Genomic DNA, 15,294 nt, shown 5'->3' with positions numbered 1-15,294 from the left:
TCAAATTCTTCTGCTCGCAATGCCATACCCTGCGCATCCTGAATGGTATAAACTGGCTGTAAACCTATTCGGTCACGGATATTAGCTTTCAACCCGTCCAAATACCTGCCCACTAGCTGGTTCTCCGACTCCCTTAAATTATTTCGATCTGCCAATTTCAAGAATTCCGTGGTGTATTCGTGTATAGACCTACTACCTTGCAAACAATTATGGTATAAATTGTATATGTGTTGTTCATAGTCGGCCGGTAGGAATCGATCGTGAAGAAGCCCCTTCATCCTCCTCCAAGACTGCACTGGGCCCTTCCCTTGTCGAGTCCGTGATCGCTGCAACTGGTCCCACCATACAGCCGCACCACTTTTCAACTTGTACGCAATTATCTTGACTATCCTCTTGGGTGGGGTGTTCATCACATCAAAAGCACTCTCCACTTCGACCACCCAATCTAGAAAATCCTCTATGGAGAGGTTTCCATGGAAAGGTGGAATTGCAGACCTTGTCGGATAATCGTCGTACTGCCTTTGTCCCTGCCTAGGTTGATTTCCATCGACTATTGCTCTGTCGTTCTCATCCAAGTCTTCGTCACTGCCCGGGTGAAGACATGGTTGGTTACGAATCTGATTCCTAACATGCGCACCTCGGGCTAATTCTCCAGCGCGCGATGTATTAGGTTCGCCCCTCCTGTTGTTGCCATTGAGGGCAATTCCCTGTAGCAACTACCGAAGTTGCTGCAGCTCACATCGGATCTCTACTCGAAATTCCTCTATATTCTGTCGAGATTCTTCTCGAGCGAGCTCGACTGCTGCCTGAATGTTGTCAACCTCAAGGTCATCGCCATCGCGGTTGTCGTCTCCTTGTTTCGCACCTTTCGCCATCTAACCAGGAAAAATCTCGCTACTGATGCCAACTGACGCAGAACCGGAGCACGATAAAGAATTAATTTCTACGAATTAATCCTATGGAACACGATAACTCTGGAATCCACTAGATAATTGAGAGAAAACTCAGAAATTTTATTAATAATGAAAGATGCTGAAAAATAAACCCTAGAGCAACTATTTATACTAAAGAAAACGAAAAACCTAATCAAACTAGGAAAACGAGAAAATTACCAAAAAAAGGCAAAAAACGAAATAACTCCTAAACCTAATAGAATACCGAAAGTTGGAAACAACCCAACTTGCGGAATTCAAATCCGATTTTTGTAGAATTAATTATGAATTATTTAAAACTTTCCTAAAATAGCAAAAACGTCTTTTTGAAGGCCTAAACAACCTCGAAACGCCAATTCCGACTCCGCCACCTCTATAGAATATTTGAAGATTTATGTTGATTCATTTGCTTCATGATGCGGCAAATTTAAATGACTGAAATTTAATTAGCCTAATTAATTTAACAATCACTGAATCACAAGTGAAATTAGTAAATCCTATAAACTTTGATATTTTCCCTAATTTTGAGCAAACAAAAATTTGAAAAATTTATATTTTATAAATAAAGTATACCCATGAAATCAATAATAAAAGTCAATAAAATTACTATTTTTTGATATTTTTCTTAATTCTGAGCGAAAAAAAATTCAAAAAATTAATATCATAAATTAAATATGCCCAGAAAATTTATATTATAGGAGTCAATAATTAATTGCAGAGATTTGAGGCAAAAGAATATGAGCCAATGATTAAATATTGTTAAAATAAATATATTAAATGAATTAATTAAATAAATGACAATTATGGCTAGCAAATGAGCGGAAAAAAACCTAGAATTTATCGGGAGCAACCTTACTTTTATCAAGAAGATTTTATTACAATTAATTTTATATAAAAACAAAGTTAAATATCATATGAACATTAATGAAATCATTTTTAGTTAATTAGAATTTTATATGATTTTTTTTAATTAAAACTAATGTAAGTTATGAATATTACAATAATATTTGAGGAAAAAAAATACTAGAGTAAAATTATAAGTTAAACATTTATAATGACATAAATATGTTTAAAAATATTAAAATAATGTCATGTATTATTCTATTATTATGATGATAAAAAGAACTTATATCTCCAAACACATCCAAACACATGAACAACTTATAAAATCTCAAAGTAAATAATAAGATACACACCCAAACACCTCAAATAATTTTTTTTAGGGAAAAAGGAAATTTTATTCGACTAAACTAGCCAAATTTAGAGGAATGAACTGACCCTCCGAGTTAGCGAGCTCAATAGAGTTTGCTAATGCATGAGCTTAATTATTACAAGTGCGAGGTACAAAAGAAAATTGACACAAAATGAAGATGATATAAGAGCCTGGATGTCCTCTAGATATGCTCCAAATGGGCATAAACTAGCGTCTTCATCCCTAAGAGCCGTAATGAGTTGCTGACAATCTCGTTCGAGGATAATCGAGTTCCAACATTTAGCCTTCGCCATTTGGATCGCTTTGAGGGATGCGTGGGCTTCTCCTTCTACCGATTGGACAGTGCTTGTGAATTGTTTAACGCACCACCAAAGTACAACCTTCTCTGAATTTCGGGCCACCATACTAACTCTGTAGAAAGATTGGGATGGCGGTAAAGCGCCATTAAAATTTACCTCGATGAAACCGTCTGGTAGTGAGCTCCAATTTCGTCGTGGGACGGGATCTTTGAGCATAGGCTGGACGTGGCATGCAACCCTGAAAACTGAAAGATAGTTTTCGCTCCATCTACACAACTCCCAACCTCTTAATCCCACCTCTCCATGAGCCTCGCGATTCCTTGAATCCCAAGATTTCCAGCAGAGAATCATTGTTAGGCAGAAAAGATATTTCGATAGCTTCTTCCTAATTTGCTCAATCCATTGGCGGAAAGAAGCAGGCCCGATTGCCCCGTGGAGTTCGAACGGTTGGCCCAGCCAAACCTCAGTTAAGCTCCTACAGTGGACCAAAGCATGAACGTTTGTTTCGGGTTTAATCCTACAGCTGCCAAAAAATGGGTTAGATGAAACATGTCGTCGGAATAGAGCAGCGTTGGTTGGGATAAAATCTCCAGCAGCTCTCCAAAGGAAGATTTTGATCTTAGGTGGAATACTCAAATGCCAAATAAATTTCCAAAACTCTTTGTCTTCACTCCGCGAAGGGTTCTCGTAGTCATGGTCTCTACTATCAGTGTTGTGGCGGTGCATAATGTTATGATAACAAGATTTGACCGTGAAATCTCCAGAGCGTGAATAGTGCCACACCAGCCGGTCATTTACGTCGGTACTACCGATGGGGGTCGTGAGTATTCTGTGGCGGTCGATTGGTTAAAACGTCTCGTCGATGAGCTCCAAATTCCATGTACGAGAGTCGGGCATAATTAGATCAGCAACTTTGTCCGGGAAAGCGGACTATATCGGCTTGCGTGTTATTATACAGAAGTTACCATCCTCTTTAATCCATGGATCACCCCAGATGGAGGTGTGCTCACCGTTACCAATACGAAACAGTAGGCCATCTTTGACGTGGAGGCGAGCAAGGAGGAGGCTCCGCCAAGAGGCCGACGGGCGGAGCCCCACTGGTGCTGACCAAAAGTTGCCCGACGGGAAGTACTTTGCACGAAGCAGCCTGGACAACAATAGCTCCGGATTTGTAACTATCATCCATACTTGTTTAGCCAACATTGCAAGATTGAACGAACGAAGGTGCCGAAACCCCATGCCCCCGCTTTCTTTAGGAGCACACATCTTGACCCACAGTGTACAAGCCATCGAACGAGCTTTTCCGTTACTCCACCAAAACCTTTGAATCGCCTTCTCCAAATCATATATAAGACCCACTGGGAGACTAAAATAACTCATGAGATACGAGGGAATAGATTGGAACACCGCTTTGATGAGGACTTCCTTTCCTGCTTTCGATAATTGTTTTTCACCCCATCCCTCTATGCGAGCGAGAATCCGATCCCTTAGAAACCCAAAAATGGCCTGCTTTGATTTCCCCATAGATAACGGCATACCGAGATATTTGTCATGACTCGCTACTATTTTAAAACCCAAGGTGGATTGGATCAAGTGTTGCGTCTCTTGTGGTGTCATGGGGCAAAAGTTCATTGTGGATTTTTCAAGATTAACAACTTGGTCCGAAGAAAGTGCATAATCTTGTAGTATCCGGTGTAGGGTCATAGCGCTCTCCGGTGTTGCCTGGCATAACACGATGATGTCGTCCGCAAAGCAGAGGCATGAAACACTTGGCGCGGTGCGAGCTATTTTGATTCCTTGGAGAGATCCGTCAATTTCAGCCTGGCGGATCATTGCTAGGAGAGCCTCCGTGCACAAAATGAATAGGTATGGGGAGAGTGGGTCCCCCTGCCAAAGTCCTCGATTCGCCTTTAACAATCCAAACTGGCATCCGTTGAAAAGAAAAGAATAAGTCACAGAAGAAACACACAGCATAATCAGCTCAATCAAAGATGGAGGGAAACCAAGTCGATATAATATTTTCCGTAAGAGAGGCCATTCAATTCGATCGTACGCTTTACTAATATCCAACTTAGCCGCCATAAAGTTTGTATGTTTTTTAGAATTAGATTTAATATAGTGGTTTACTTCATAAGCGACAAGAACATTATCAGTAATAAGGCGTTTGGACACAAAAACTGATTGGGTGGGGGAGACAGTATTTTGCAGAAAGGGTTTAATACGATTAGCAACGGTTTTCGACCCAAATTTATATATAACGTTAACCCTTCTTAAGCCGCATTGCTTCGACATCGGCTACAGATAATTTGGCGGCGAAACCGGAAAACACATGGCGGTAGCGGTGCAGTATTCTCGGCCGGTCGGTAGTACTATTGATTGAGCCGGCAGCTACATTGGTAATCGTCGGCAAGAACGAATCGTAAAACGTGTTCGTCGGAATGTGAAGGATCGACATGGACGATGTATACATCGAGCTTTTCTGCTTTGAGAAATTGATGAAAATTGAGTATGCATATGAGACCTAATGAAGTAGTGATGAAACTCATATTTGATGGAATGATTCTTGAAGATGTATCTATACATATATATATATATATATATATATATATATATATATATATATATATATATATATATATATATATATATATATATATATATGTATACGTTGATGGTGAGAAGAATTAGAAGATTGTGGAAATATTGTATAATTTCTAATATTGGACGAGATTACAAGACAATTACTCCAATAAAGCTTCCGAGTCAAACCTACAAAATTATTTTATTTGATTCCATTCATGGATTTCTTCCAATATATTAGTGTAATAATATATGATCCCAATAAAGTATATTTATTATTCTAGATTTAGGGTATATCTTTTTCATCTATAAGTCCATCTCTTTAATATATATTACAAATAAAGGAAACATTTATGTATATGACAATATTACCCCCAACTATTTATACACAATTCTTAATTGTAACCCTAATTTAATCAATTTTGTCCACAAATATCGAATTTTGACCACAAAAATCCAATTTTGACTTTTTTTTTCAAAATCTTTTTTTTTCAAAAAAATTGTTTTGCTGCCGGTCTCCGTCGTTGACTTTTTGATTTTTTTTTTTATTTGGTTTGTTTTTTTCCGTCTCCGGCGTTAACTTTTTTTAGCGTCTTTTTAAGTGTTTTTTTACGTCAACCGCTAAACGTTGACCGTAATTGTGCTATCACTGACAGTAAATTAACGTAGTTATACTTTCAGTGACAGTTAATTAGCATAATTGTATTGCCGTTGACAATACATTTATATAATTGTTCTGCCGTTGACAGTAAATTAACGTAATACTATTATTTTTTATTTTCTGTTATTTTTTTTATTTTGTTTGATTTGTTGACAAGTCAACCTAATTATATTACGGTCGTTGACAGTAAAATAACTGTAAACACAATAATATTACTGTCAACAACATCAATATTATTATTTTGTTGGGTTTTTTGATTTGTTTGAGTTAATCACGGAGTAACGTAATAATATTGCTGTCTATTATTGTAATATTACAGTCAATACAATAATATTACTGTGGTTGACGGTAATATTACTGTTGTTATAGTAATATTGCTGTCAACCTCATCAATATTATCATTTTGTTTGGATTTTTTTGTTTGTTTGAGTTATTCACGGAGTAACGTAATAATATTACTGTCTATTATTGTAATATTACTGTGATTGACAGTAATATTACTGTTGTTATAGTAATATTACTTTCACTCACAGTAATATTAATTCTTTTGGCTTTTTATTATGTTTACATTTGTTGAACGGTCAACATAGTAATATTACTCTATTACACAATAATAATGAATTTTGTTGTGTTAATATTACTGTCCTAGAGATTAATATAGCAATATTACTGTATTAAACTGTAGTTTAGTTAATTTTACTGTGTTTAACAGTAATATAGTTAATATTATTGTCAATCACAGCAACATTGCTGTTTAAACGGAAAAAAATATGTTACAGAAAAAAAAATCAAAAAAGTCAACACCGGAAACCGGCGAAAAAACACGGAAGAAAAAAAAAATGAAAAGTCAACGCCGGATTCGGCGGGAAATTTGTTTTTTGAATTTTGTTTTCTTGAAAAAAGAAAGAAGTTTTGGTCAAAATTGAATAATTTGTGAAATTTGGGGCCAAATTGAGGTTACATTAAGTTAAGAATGAAATTGGAACGTATAAAAGTATGAGGAGCTATTTTAGTCTTTTACAAAAATCTGGACCATGTGTGGATTTATTTGTAAATGACTTTTTTTTATCTAAATTTCTTTATGAATGAGTATCCATTAATAAACTTATTTATAATGACCCATTTTGATTATACATTGATTCCTTCTGCACCTATTAAGCCAAGTAGTGTAAACTTTAAATACTTAGAGTCAAACGTACGAATTCGAATTGATAGAAGGAGAATAATTGGAGAGAAGAGAGAATGATATCTCTTACGTATATTGAGAATATATATAGTTACATGTAGGAAACCCTAACCTACTACACAAGGTAATCTAATATACAAGGTAACCTAATGTATAAGGTAACTATAATAAATAATAATAATAATAATAATATACGCTAATACACCCCCGCAGTCGAAACGGGAAAGGAGAGAACGTGGAGACTGGAAACAAACTGTTGGAACAGTTGAGTGGGGAGACCTTTCGTGAAGATATCAGCAAATTGGTAGGCGGATGGGACGTGAAGAACTCGAACGTGTCCCAAAGCAACTTTGTCTCGGACAAAGTGTATATCGATCTCCACATGTTTCGTACGAGAGTGTTGAATGGGATTGCTGGATAGGTAGACGGCACTAACGTTGTCACAGTAGACAATGGTGGCTTTCGGAAGTGGGCAGAGCAACTCGGAAAGTAGGTTGCGTAACCAAGTCGTTTCGGCAACGGCATTTGCGACAGCTCGGTATTCGGCCTCCGCACTCGATCGAGAAGTAGTGACCTGTCGTTTGGAGGACCAAGAGATGAGGTTGTTGCCGAGGAAAACACAATAGCCCGATGTCGAACGACGAGTGTCAGGGCAGCCACCCCAATCGGCGTCGGAGTAGGCGATAAGTGAGAGGTCCGGATTGGGGGAGAGCTGAAGGCCGTGATCGAGAGTCCCACGGATGTAGCGAAGGATACGCTTGAGAGCAGCCATATGAGGTTCCCTCGGATCATGCATGAATAGGCATATTTGTTGCACAGCATAGCAGATGTCAGGACGAGTAAACGTGAGGTATTGCAGTGCACCGGCAAGGCTGCGATAAAGAGTGGGGTCAGCAACGGGGGGTCCAGTGGTTGAGGACAACTTGCTCTTTGTGTCAGCTGGCGTAAGACAAGGGTTGCAGGAGGCCATGTGTGCACGCTCTAGTATCTCGTCAGCGTACTTGCGTTGAGAGAGAAACAACCCATTCGACGAGCGAGTGACTGAGATGCCGAGAAAGTAGTGAAGATCGCCAAGATCCTTCATTGCGAACTCTTGAGTAAGGGCAGCGGTGATAGAACGTAGCAATTCAGGTGTGGAGGCCGTGAGTACAATGTCATCGACATACAGCAGAAGGTAGGCGCATGAACTGTTGCGACAGTCGCGTGAACTGTTGCGACAGTCGCGGGAACTGTTGCGGCAGTACACAAAGAGTGAAGTGTCGGACTTGCATTCTCTGAACCCCATGCTAGTAATGTGAGATGCAAAACGCTTGTACCAAGCACGTGGTGCCTGCTTGAGGCCGTAGAGTGCTTTGTTGAGACGGCACACGTGAGTGGGGCGAGATGGATCGACGAATCCGGGAGGTTGCTCGCAGTAGACAGTTTCAGAGAGATTGCCATGTAAGAAGGCATTTTTCACGTCAAGTTGGTGGATAGGCCATGATCGCGAGAGAGCAAGACTGAGAACTGTTCGAACAGTTGCTGGTTTGACCACCGGACTGAATGTTTCATCGAAATCTATGCCAGGGCGTTGATCAAAACCGCGAACAACCCATCGTGCTTTATACCGTTCCAATGAACCATCAGCCTTCAATTTCTGCTTATATAACCACTTGCCACTGATAACATTAGTAGAAGGGGGGCGGGGCACAATATCCCATGTGTTATTTTTAATCAAAGCAGTATATTCCTCAAGCATGGCCATACGCCAGTTTGGATCAAGGAGGGCATGGCGATATGTAGTGGGAGTTTGGGATGCGGTAGACACGGTAAGAGAAAAGGGGATTTTGGGCTTGTGAATACCGGCCTTGCTGCGTGTCAACATAGGATGGTTGGGTGGGGGTGAGGAAGTGGGAGTGGGAGGCTGTGGTTCTGCTGGTTGTGGAGATGCAGTCGGGTGGAGGGGCATGGGTGTAGTTGAGGGAGGACTGTCGGACGAACTGTTGGGACAGTTGGTTGTAACCGTAGGTGGTTGTGTATTGTTGTTGGACGAACTATTGGGACAGTTTTGTGAGACATGTGGTTGGACTTGTGTAGGCTGAGGAAGGAAGAGAAGTGGGTGCAGGGGTTCGGTCATATTAGAGGTGGGGGAGTTGTGGGGTGAGTCGGTGGATTCAGCGAATGGAAAACGGCTTTCATCAAAGATCACATGGCGGGAGATAATGATTCGACCGGTTGACCGATCGAGGCAACGATAGCCTTTGTGCGATGAGGGGTGACCAAGGTAGACACAAGGAGTAGAGCGAGGGGCGAGTTTGTGAGGGGTGGTGGCGGTTAAATTGGGATAACAGAGACAACCGAAGACACGAAGGTGAGAGTATGTGGGTTTTGATTTGTATAGGGATTCATGTGGTGTGCGATTTTGTGTGGATTTGGTAGGAAGGATGTTGATGAGATGTGTAGCCATATGAAGGGCTTCGACCCAATAGGTGGGGGGAAGGGAAGCTTGAAAGAGAAGTGAGCGGATCATGTTTGTGATGGTGCGGATCATGCGTTCGGCATGTCCGTTTTGAGGGGAAGAGTGGGGACATGAGAAACGGTGTAAGATACCGTGTTTGGCAAAATATGTTTGAAAATCTGTATTTTTGAATTCACGTCCATTATCGCATTGTAAAGCTTTAATGGGGTGCTGAAATTGTGTTTGTATAAGTTTGTGAAACTGTTGGAACAGTGAGAAAACATCGGATTTATAGTGTATGGGGAAAGTCCATGTATAGTGGGTGAAATCATCTATTAGCACGAGGTAATATTTGAAACCAGAAATACTAGAAATAGGAGAGGTCCATAGATCAGCATGAATAATTTCAAAAGGTGCAACGGTAATAGAATGACTAGTAAAGAAAGGTAAACGAGAATGTTTGCCTAATTGACAAGCATTACAAAGAGACTCCCGTGGGTCTTTGGTACTAGAAATTAAATTGGAAGAAAAAAGACGAGACATGACAGGGTTTCCCGGGTGACCGAGACGACGATGCCATGTAGTAGAGGAGACAGACGTGGTGTGAGCAAGGAGGGCGGTTGCGGATGGGCTGGGAGAAGGGGCGCCAATAGGGTATAAATCACCGGAGCTATTGCACCTGAGGATGACTGCTCTGGTCCGAAGGTCCTTCACAGAAAAGCCATAAGGGTCAAATTCAACTGAACAAGAGTTATCTCTAGTGAATTTTCGGACAGACACAAGGTTCTTAATGATGTGAGGAGTAACATAGACATTGGTTAGACGAAATGGGGTAGAGGGTAGGATGGTGTGGCCAATTTTATGGATAGGAACAGTGGATCCATTACCAACGATGACATGCTTGGGAAAATTATTACTAGGATTAAAAATAAAATGGAAATTACCTGAGTGAGGTGCCATGTGAGATGAGGCGCCCGTGTCCATAAACCACTGAGGTTCGCTCGATGATTGAAGGGTCAACGTGTTGAGATGAGTGGCAAGATCTGTTGGCTGTAGGGGACCACTGTTCGACGAACTGTTGGAACAGTTCACGTGCTGTTGGGGATCTTGCTGTCCAACGAAATAAGCATGAGCTGTAGGAGCATGATAAGGACCAGGAGAGCTTGGGGGGGGTCCAAGAATCGATGAAGGTGTCTGAGGCGTATAAGGGGCCCGCCAAGGTTGCGATTGGTGGTGAAATTGATTGAAACCGTAGTGTTGCATCGGATGTCGTGACTGACCACGACCGCCACGACGATTCGTGCGACCACCACCTCGCTGATTGCGCCAAGAACCACCACCTCGAGAATTGCTGGGAGTGTTGGGCCAACTGTTGGAACTGTTCGGCCAACTGTTGCCACTGTTCGGCCAACTGTTGGAACTGTTGGGGCGAGATGCGTAGAGAACAGTAGGGGTCTGCTCCGGTTCAGCGATGCGCTGTTCTTCCATCTGGAGTAGTGAACGTGTTTGGAGAAAAGAAGGTAATGGAGTTTGGAAGGAGATTAGGTTGACAATGGTCCCGTAATGTTTTGGTAGACCGTGGAGGGTTTGGAGGACGAGTTGCTTGTCTGACACGGGGTTGCCGACGTCTGCCAAGTTGTCGGCAGTGGTTTTGAGAAGTTGACAATAGTCATGGATCGAAAGAGATCCTTTCTTGAGGGACTTGAACTGTTCTTCGAGTTGGATGGCCCGATAGTCTTCGTTGTCTGTAAAGAGAGAAGCGAGGGCCTTCCACAGATCAGGAGCCTTTGCGGTTTTGGAGAGGACCATGCTTGAGAGGTCCTCGGTGATGGTGCCATAGATCCAAGATTGGAGGAGGTAATCCGCGCGTTGCCATTCGTCGGCGGAGATGTTGGTGGGCTTTGCGTTTCCGAGAAGCAGATCGGTGAGGCAGAAACGGCCTGCGGTGATGATGAAGAAATGACTCCACTTTTGATAGTTCGGATTTTTAATATCCAGGGTAACAGGAATAAGAGCTTTGATGTTGGATATGGCATGAGCAAGATGAAAAGGGTTGGAAATCATGGTCGGTGTTGGTGTTTCGTCGGCCATGGTGGATATAGAACAGATGAGAGAACGAGAAGAAGGAAAAAAATTGAAGAAGAACGAGAAAAAAATTGAAGAAGGGGAGAAACGGCGGCCTTAGGGTTTTTGGCTTGATACCATGATAGAAGGAGAATAATTGGAGAGAAGAGAGAATGATATCTCTTACGTATATTGAGAATATATATAGTTACATGTAGGAAACCCTAACCTACTACACAAGGTAATCTAATATACAAGGTAACCTAATGTATAAGGTAACTATAATAAATAATAATAATAATAATAATATACGCTAATATGAAATACACTATCTCAAATATTTTATTATATTACATGAATATAATTTGAATCAAGATTAGTAATTATTTAAAACATAATCATAAGGATTATCATAATAATTATAACACAAATTATTCTGTAGTTGTATTTTATATGTATATAAAAATTAAAGGCACGGATATTCTTATATATTATCTCAATAATAATTATATTTATTTACAAAAATAAATTGTTTTCCTACATTAATATATTAATGGGGTAAAAGAAATTGGAACTTTTCGTGAACCTGCTTCTTTACAATTAATTTTATATAAAAAAAATCAAATTTCATATGAGTATTAATGAAATCCTTTTTTTTTATTAGAATTTTATATGATTTTCCTTAGTTTTGTTTTTTTTAGAAAAAAACGAAATATTATCAGGTACTTATGGCCAAATTAGAAGGAATAGAAGACCCTTCTAAACAATCCATCACGGAGATAGAAGCAAGATCGTGAGCAAGGCGATTGCCATGTCTCTTAATGAAAGAAAAAGAACAAACTAAGAAGAAAGAAGACAGGGAAAAACATTCATCTAAAATAGCTCCAAAGGACTTGAGAGTTCGAGTCTTTTCGCGAAAGGCATCAATAACTTCTAAGCAATCTCCTTCCAATATAATATTCCTCCAATGCAATGTTCGGGCACTAGAAATCGCTTGTAGGACTGCGTTAGCTTCACCATCTACGGAGCGAAGTTGACCGAAGACCTTCCTGACCTTCCACCAAATACATTGTCCGTCGGAATTTTGGGCAACTAAGGAGATGTTGTAAAAATCTTTGCCAGGTGGAAAAACAGCATCAACATTGACCTTCATGAACCCCCAAGGTGGAGGTTTCCACACCTCCTCGTGGTTCGGTTTATGGGGGCGTAAGTTATGAAATTGGGCATCTTTAAAAGCGTGGAGGTATGAACAACACCAACCAATGATCTCACTCAGCTCAAGGGCCTCTTCTCTATGCTTTGTTCACGCTAACCCTTGTTCCATGCTCCTCTAAGTCGATAATGATTCCCTCCTCTTCCTCTACGGTTAGGGCGATTTTCTTGGCCAGAGTTTCCGTTATGCTGTCCATGGAGATGAGAGAGTGAAGATGAAAGGGGAACACAACTATGCTTCAAGCACTTACGCAGCTTATGTCTGAGATATGTGGTGGACAGAAAATAGGTGCAGAGCGGGAAGTAGGGTTAGGGTAAGAATTGAAATAGAAATAACGATATGAAAGAAATAAAATAAAAGCGCCGTAAATAAACATAAAATAACCGAGAAAACACCTAGAACAAAACTATCCAGAATTTAAACCACATAAATTAAACACCAGCAACTCATTCCATGGCCAAACTTAAACAAAGAACAAGGGAGAACGAAGCCATAATCAGCAAGGGGAGATCTCTGTAGCAATTTGACGGGGGATGTCTCTCATGAAGAGAGAAGGTGCCTCTCATAGAGAGAGAACTTTTTTTTTATACCTTATTTTTAATTTATTAGAATTTTATATGATTTTTCTTAATTGAAACTAATGTAATTTATAAGTATTACAATAATATTTTCGGAAAAAAAAAATATTAGAGTAAAATTGTAAGTTAAACAATTATAATGAAATAAATATGTTCGAAAAAGTTCAAATAATGTTATGTACTATTTTAACATTACAAAGATAAAAATAACTTATACTTCGAAACACCTGAATAACTTATAAAATCTGAAAGTAACTTATAAGATACACACTCAAACACCTCAAAAATTAATGGCAAATGGCAAATGCAAATAGGCCCATCACAAGGGCACTTAATTCAAAAAGGGACATCCAATTTTTTTGTTATTCAAATATTTCCAGCTCATTCAAACTTATTTGTAAATAAGGAAAACCCTTTTATATAAATCAAGATTACCCCAATTCATTGAAACCCAATTCAATTTCAATTTCATGATTTACACTCCAATTTAGTCCAATTTCATCAATTAACCAATTTTGACCATAATTTTAATTTTGATCCCAATTTTGACCCGCCACCACCGGAGACCGCCGGTCAGCCGTCGTTGACACCCGAAGACCGTCGGTCTCCGGCATTAACCCTTTTTTTTTCCGGTAGGTCAACCGTCGTTAACCGTCGGGTCTCCGGCGTTAACTTTTTTTTTTTTCATAACAAAATATTTTAATTAATATTATTATCTTGGCTGCTAAATTACTGTCTCCAGCAATTATTTAACTGTCGGAGACATTAATTTAACTGTTACTTGACCTTGTTTTCTTAAAAAATATATTTTAGTTAATATTACTGTCTTGGCTGCTAAATTACTGTCTGCAGCAGTTATTTAACTGTCGAAAACAGTAATTTAACTGTCAATTGACTTTTATTTTTCTTTTCTTGAAAAAAATATTTTAATTAATATTACTGTCTTGGCTGCTAAATTACTGTTATTTAACTGTCGGAGACAGTAATTTAACTGTTAATTATTTTTCTATTTTTGAAAAAAAAAATTCTTAAAAAAATGATTTTAGTTAATATACTGTCTAGGCTGTTAAATTACTGTCTCCAATAGTAATTTAATCGTCTAAGACAGTAATATTACTGTATAATGGATCAATGTGCAGTTAAGTCCCTTAGTATGTCCCTTTTTGCCATTTGCCCAAAATTAATTTTAAAAAAGGCTTATTTTATAGGACAAATGGCAAATAGGCTCATGGGCCATGACAATGGCATTTAATTCAAAAAGGGACATCCAACTTTTTTGTCTTTCAAATATTTGAGTTCGTTCAAACTTATTTGCAAATAAGGAAAACCCTTTTATATATTCCAAAATTACACCAATTCATTGAAACTCAATTCAACTCCAATTTCATGATTTACACCCTAATTTAGTACAATTTCACCAAGTAACCAATTTTGACCATAATTTCAATTTTGATTCCAATTTTGACCCGCTCCCCTCACAATTGGTACAATACTAACTCCCTCTCTCTCTCTCTAGATTTCTCTCTCTCTCTCTCTCTCTCTCTCTCTCTCTCTCTCTCTCTCTAGATCACATGTTTGATTTGTTCTAATAATATGTTTAACTGTGACAGTATGATAATGGGTTCGTATGCGAATTTCATGTGGGAAGTTGAGGAGGAGGAAGAAAAAGAAATTGGGAGATCAGTTGATAATAATAGTATTGCATCATCAATTATGGTGGAAGCTTTCTAATTTAATATTGTAATCCTAAATATATACTATATAAATTACAGCTGTCAGTCAGTCAGTCGTAGGTTTTTCTAACAATGTTACAGATACAATCATACAACAACAATGTAAGAGGAAAACAATTCTGAATTCTAGTCGGCGAGGATGTATATAGTATATACAGTGTATATTTCTTTTTCTTTTTTTATTTAGTAAATAATATTGTTAGAGGTTAATTTAACCGCCACCAACATTCGCTCTTCTCGAACACCTTCCACGATTTCAATCGTTGGAAATTTACTCTTTTCACTTGAAATCCTGGGACTCGAGCCCAATAGAGTTTCCAATAACTATATATTATAAATTTAATTAAATAAATTGGAAGCCGCCTATCCTCAGAACCAGACTTGGTCGATTTAAATAA

The 15,294-nt window shown here is 39.0% G+C and overlaps 2 protein-coding genes across 2 annotated transcripts in view; one reads left to right on the top strand and one right to left on the bottom strand.

Moving 5' to 3' along the window:
- LOC105962433 (Tetratricopeptide repeat (TPR)-like superfamily protein) overlaps positions 1-15,044 on the top strand; it is a 46,047-nt gene extending 31,003 nt beyond the window's left edge. The window contains exon 3 of the mRNA XM_012986738.2: positions 14,774-15,044. Within this exon, the coding sequence (XP_012842192.2) occupies positions 14,774-14,894 (121 nt within the window). The 3' untranslated portion in view covers positions 14,895-15,044. The remainder of the gene's footprint in view (positions 1-14,773) is intronic.
- Positions 9,625-11,686, bottom strand: LOC148770484 (uncharacterized). The gene is made up of 2 exons (XM_088818718.1): positions 10,253-11,686; positions 9,625-10,016 (listed from the first exon to the last, which is right to left on the bottom strand). Exons 1-2 carry the CDS (start codon positions 11,397-11,399, stop codon positions 9,979-9,981), a joined length of 1,185 nt encoding a protein of 394 aa, XP_088674844.1. The 5' UTR covers positions 11,400-11,686; the 3' UTR covers positions 9,625-9,978.
- Positions 15,045-15,294: the final 250 nt, after the last annotated feature.

The sequence above is a fragment of the Erythranthe guttata genome, chromosome 5 (assembly GCF_056151865.1).
Source record: "Erythranthe guttata isolate IM_541 chromosome 5, IM_541, whole genome shotgun sequence".
NCBI lineage: Eukaryota > Viridiplantae > Streptophyta > Magnoliopsida > Lamiales > Phrymaceae > Erythranthe > Erythranthe guttata.
The sequence above is the reverse complement of the archived record's forward strand: the minus strand, read 5'-3'. Positions and strand labels throughout refer to the sequence as shown.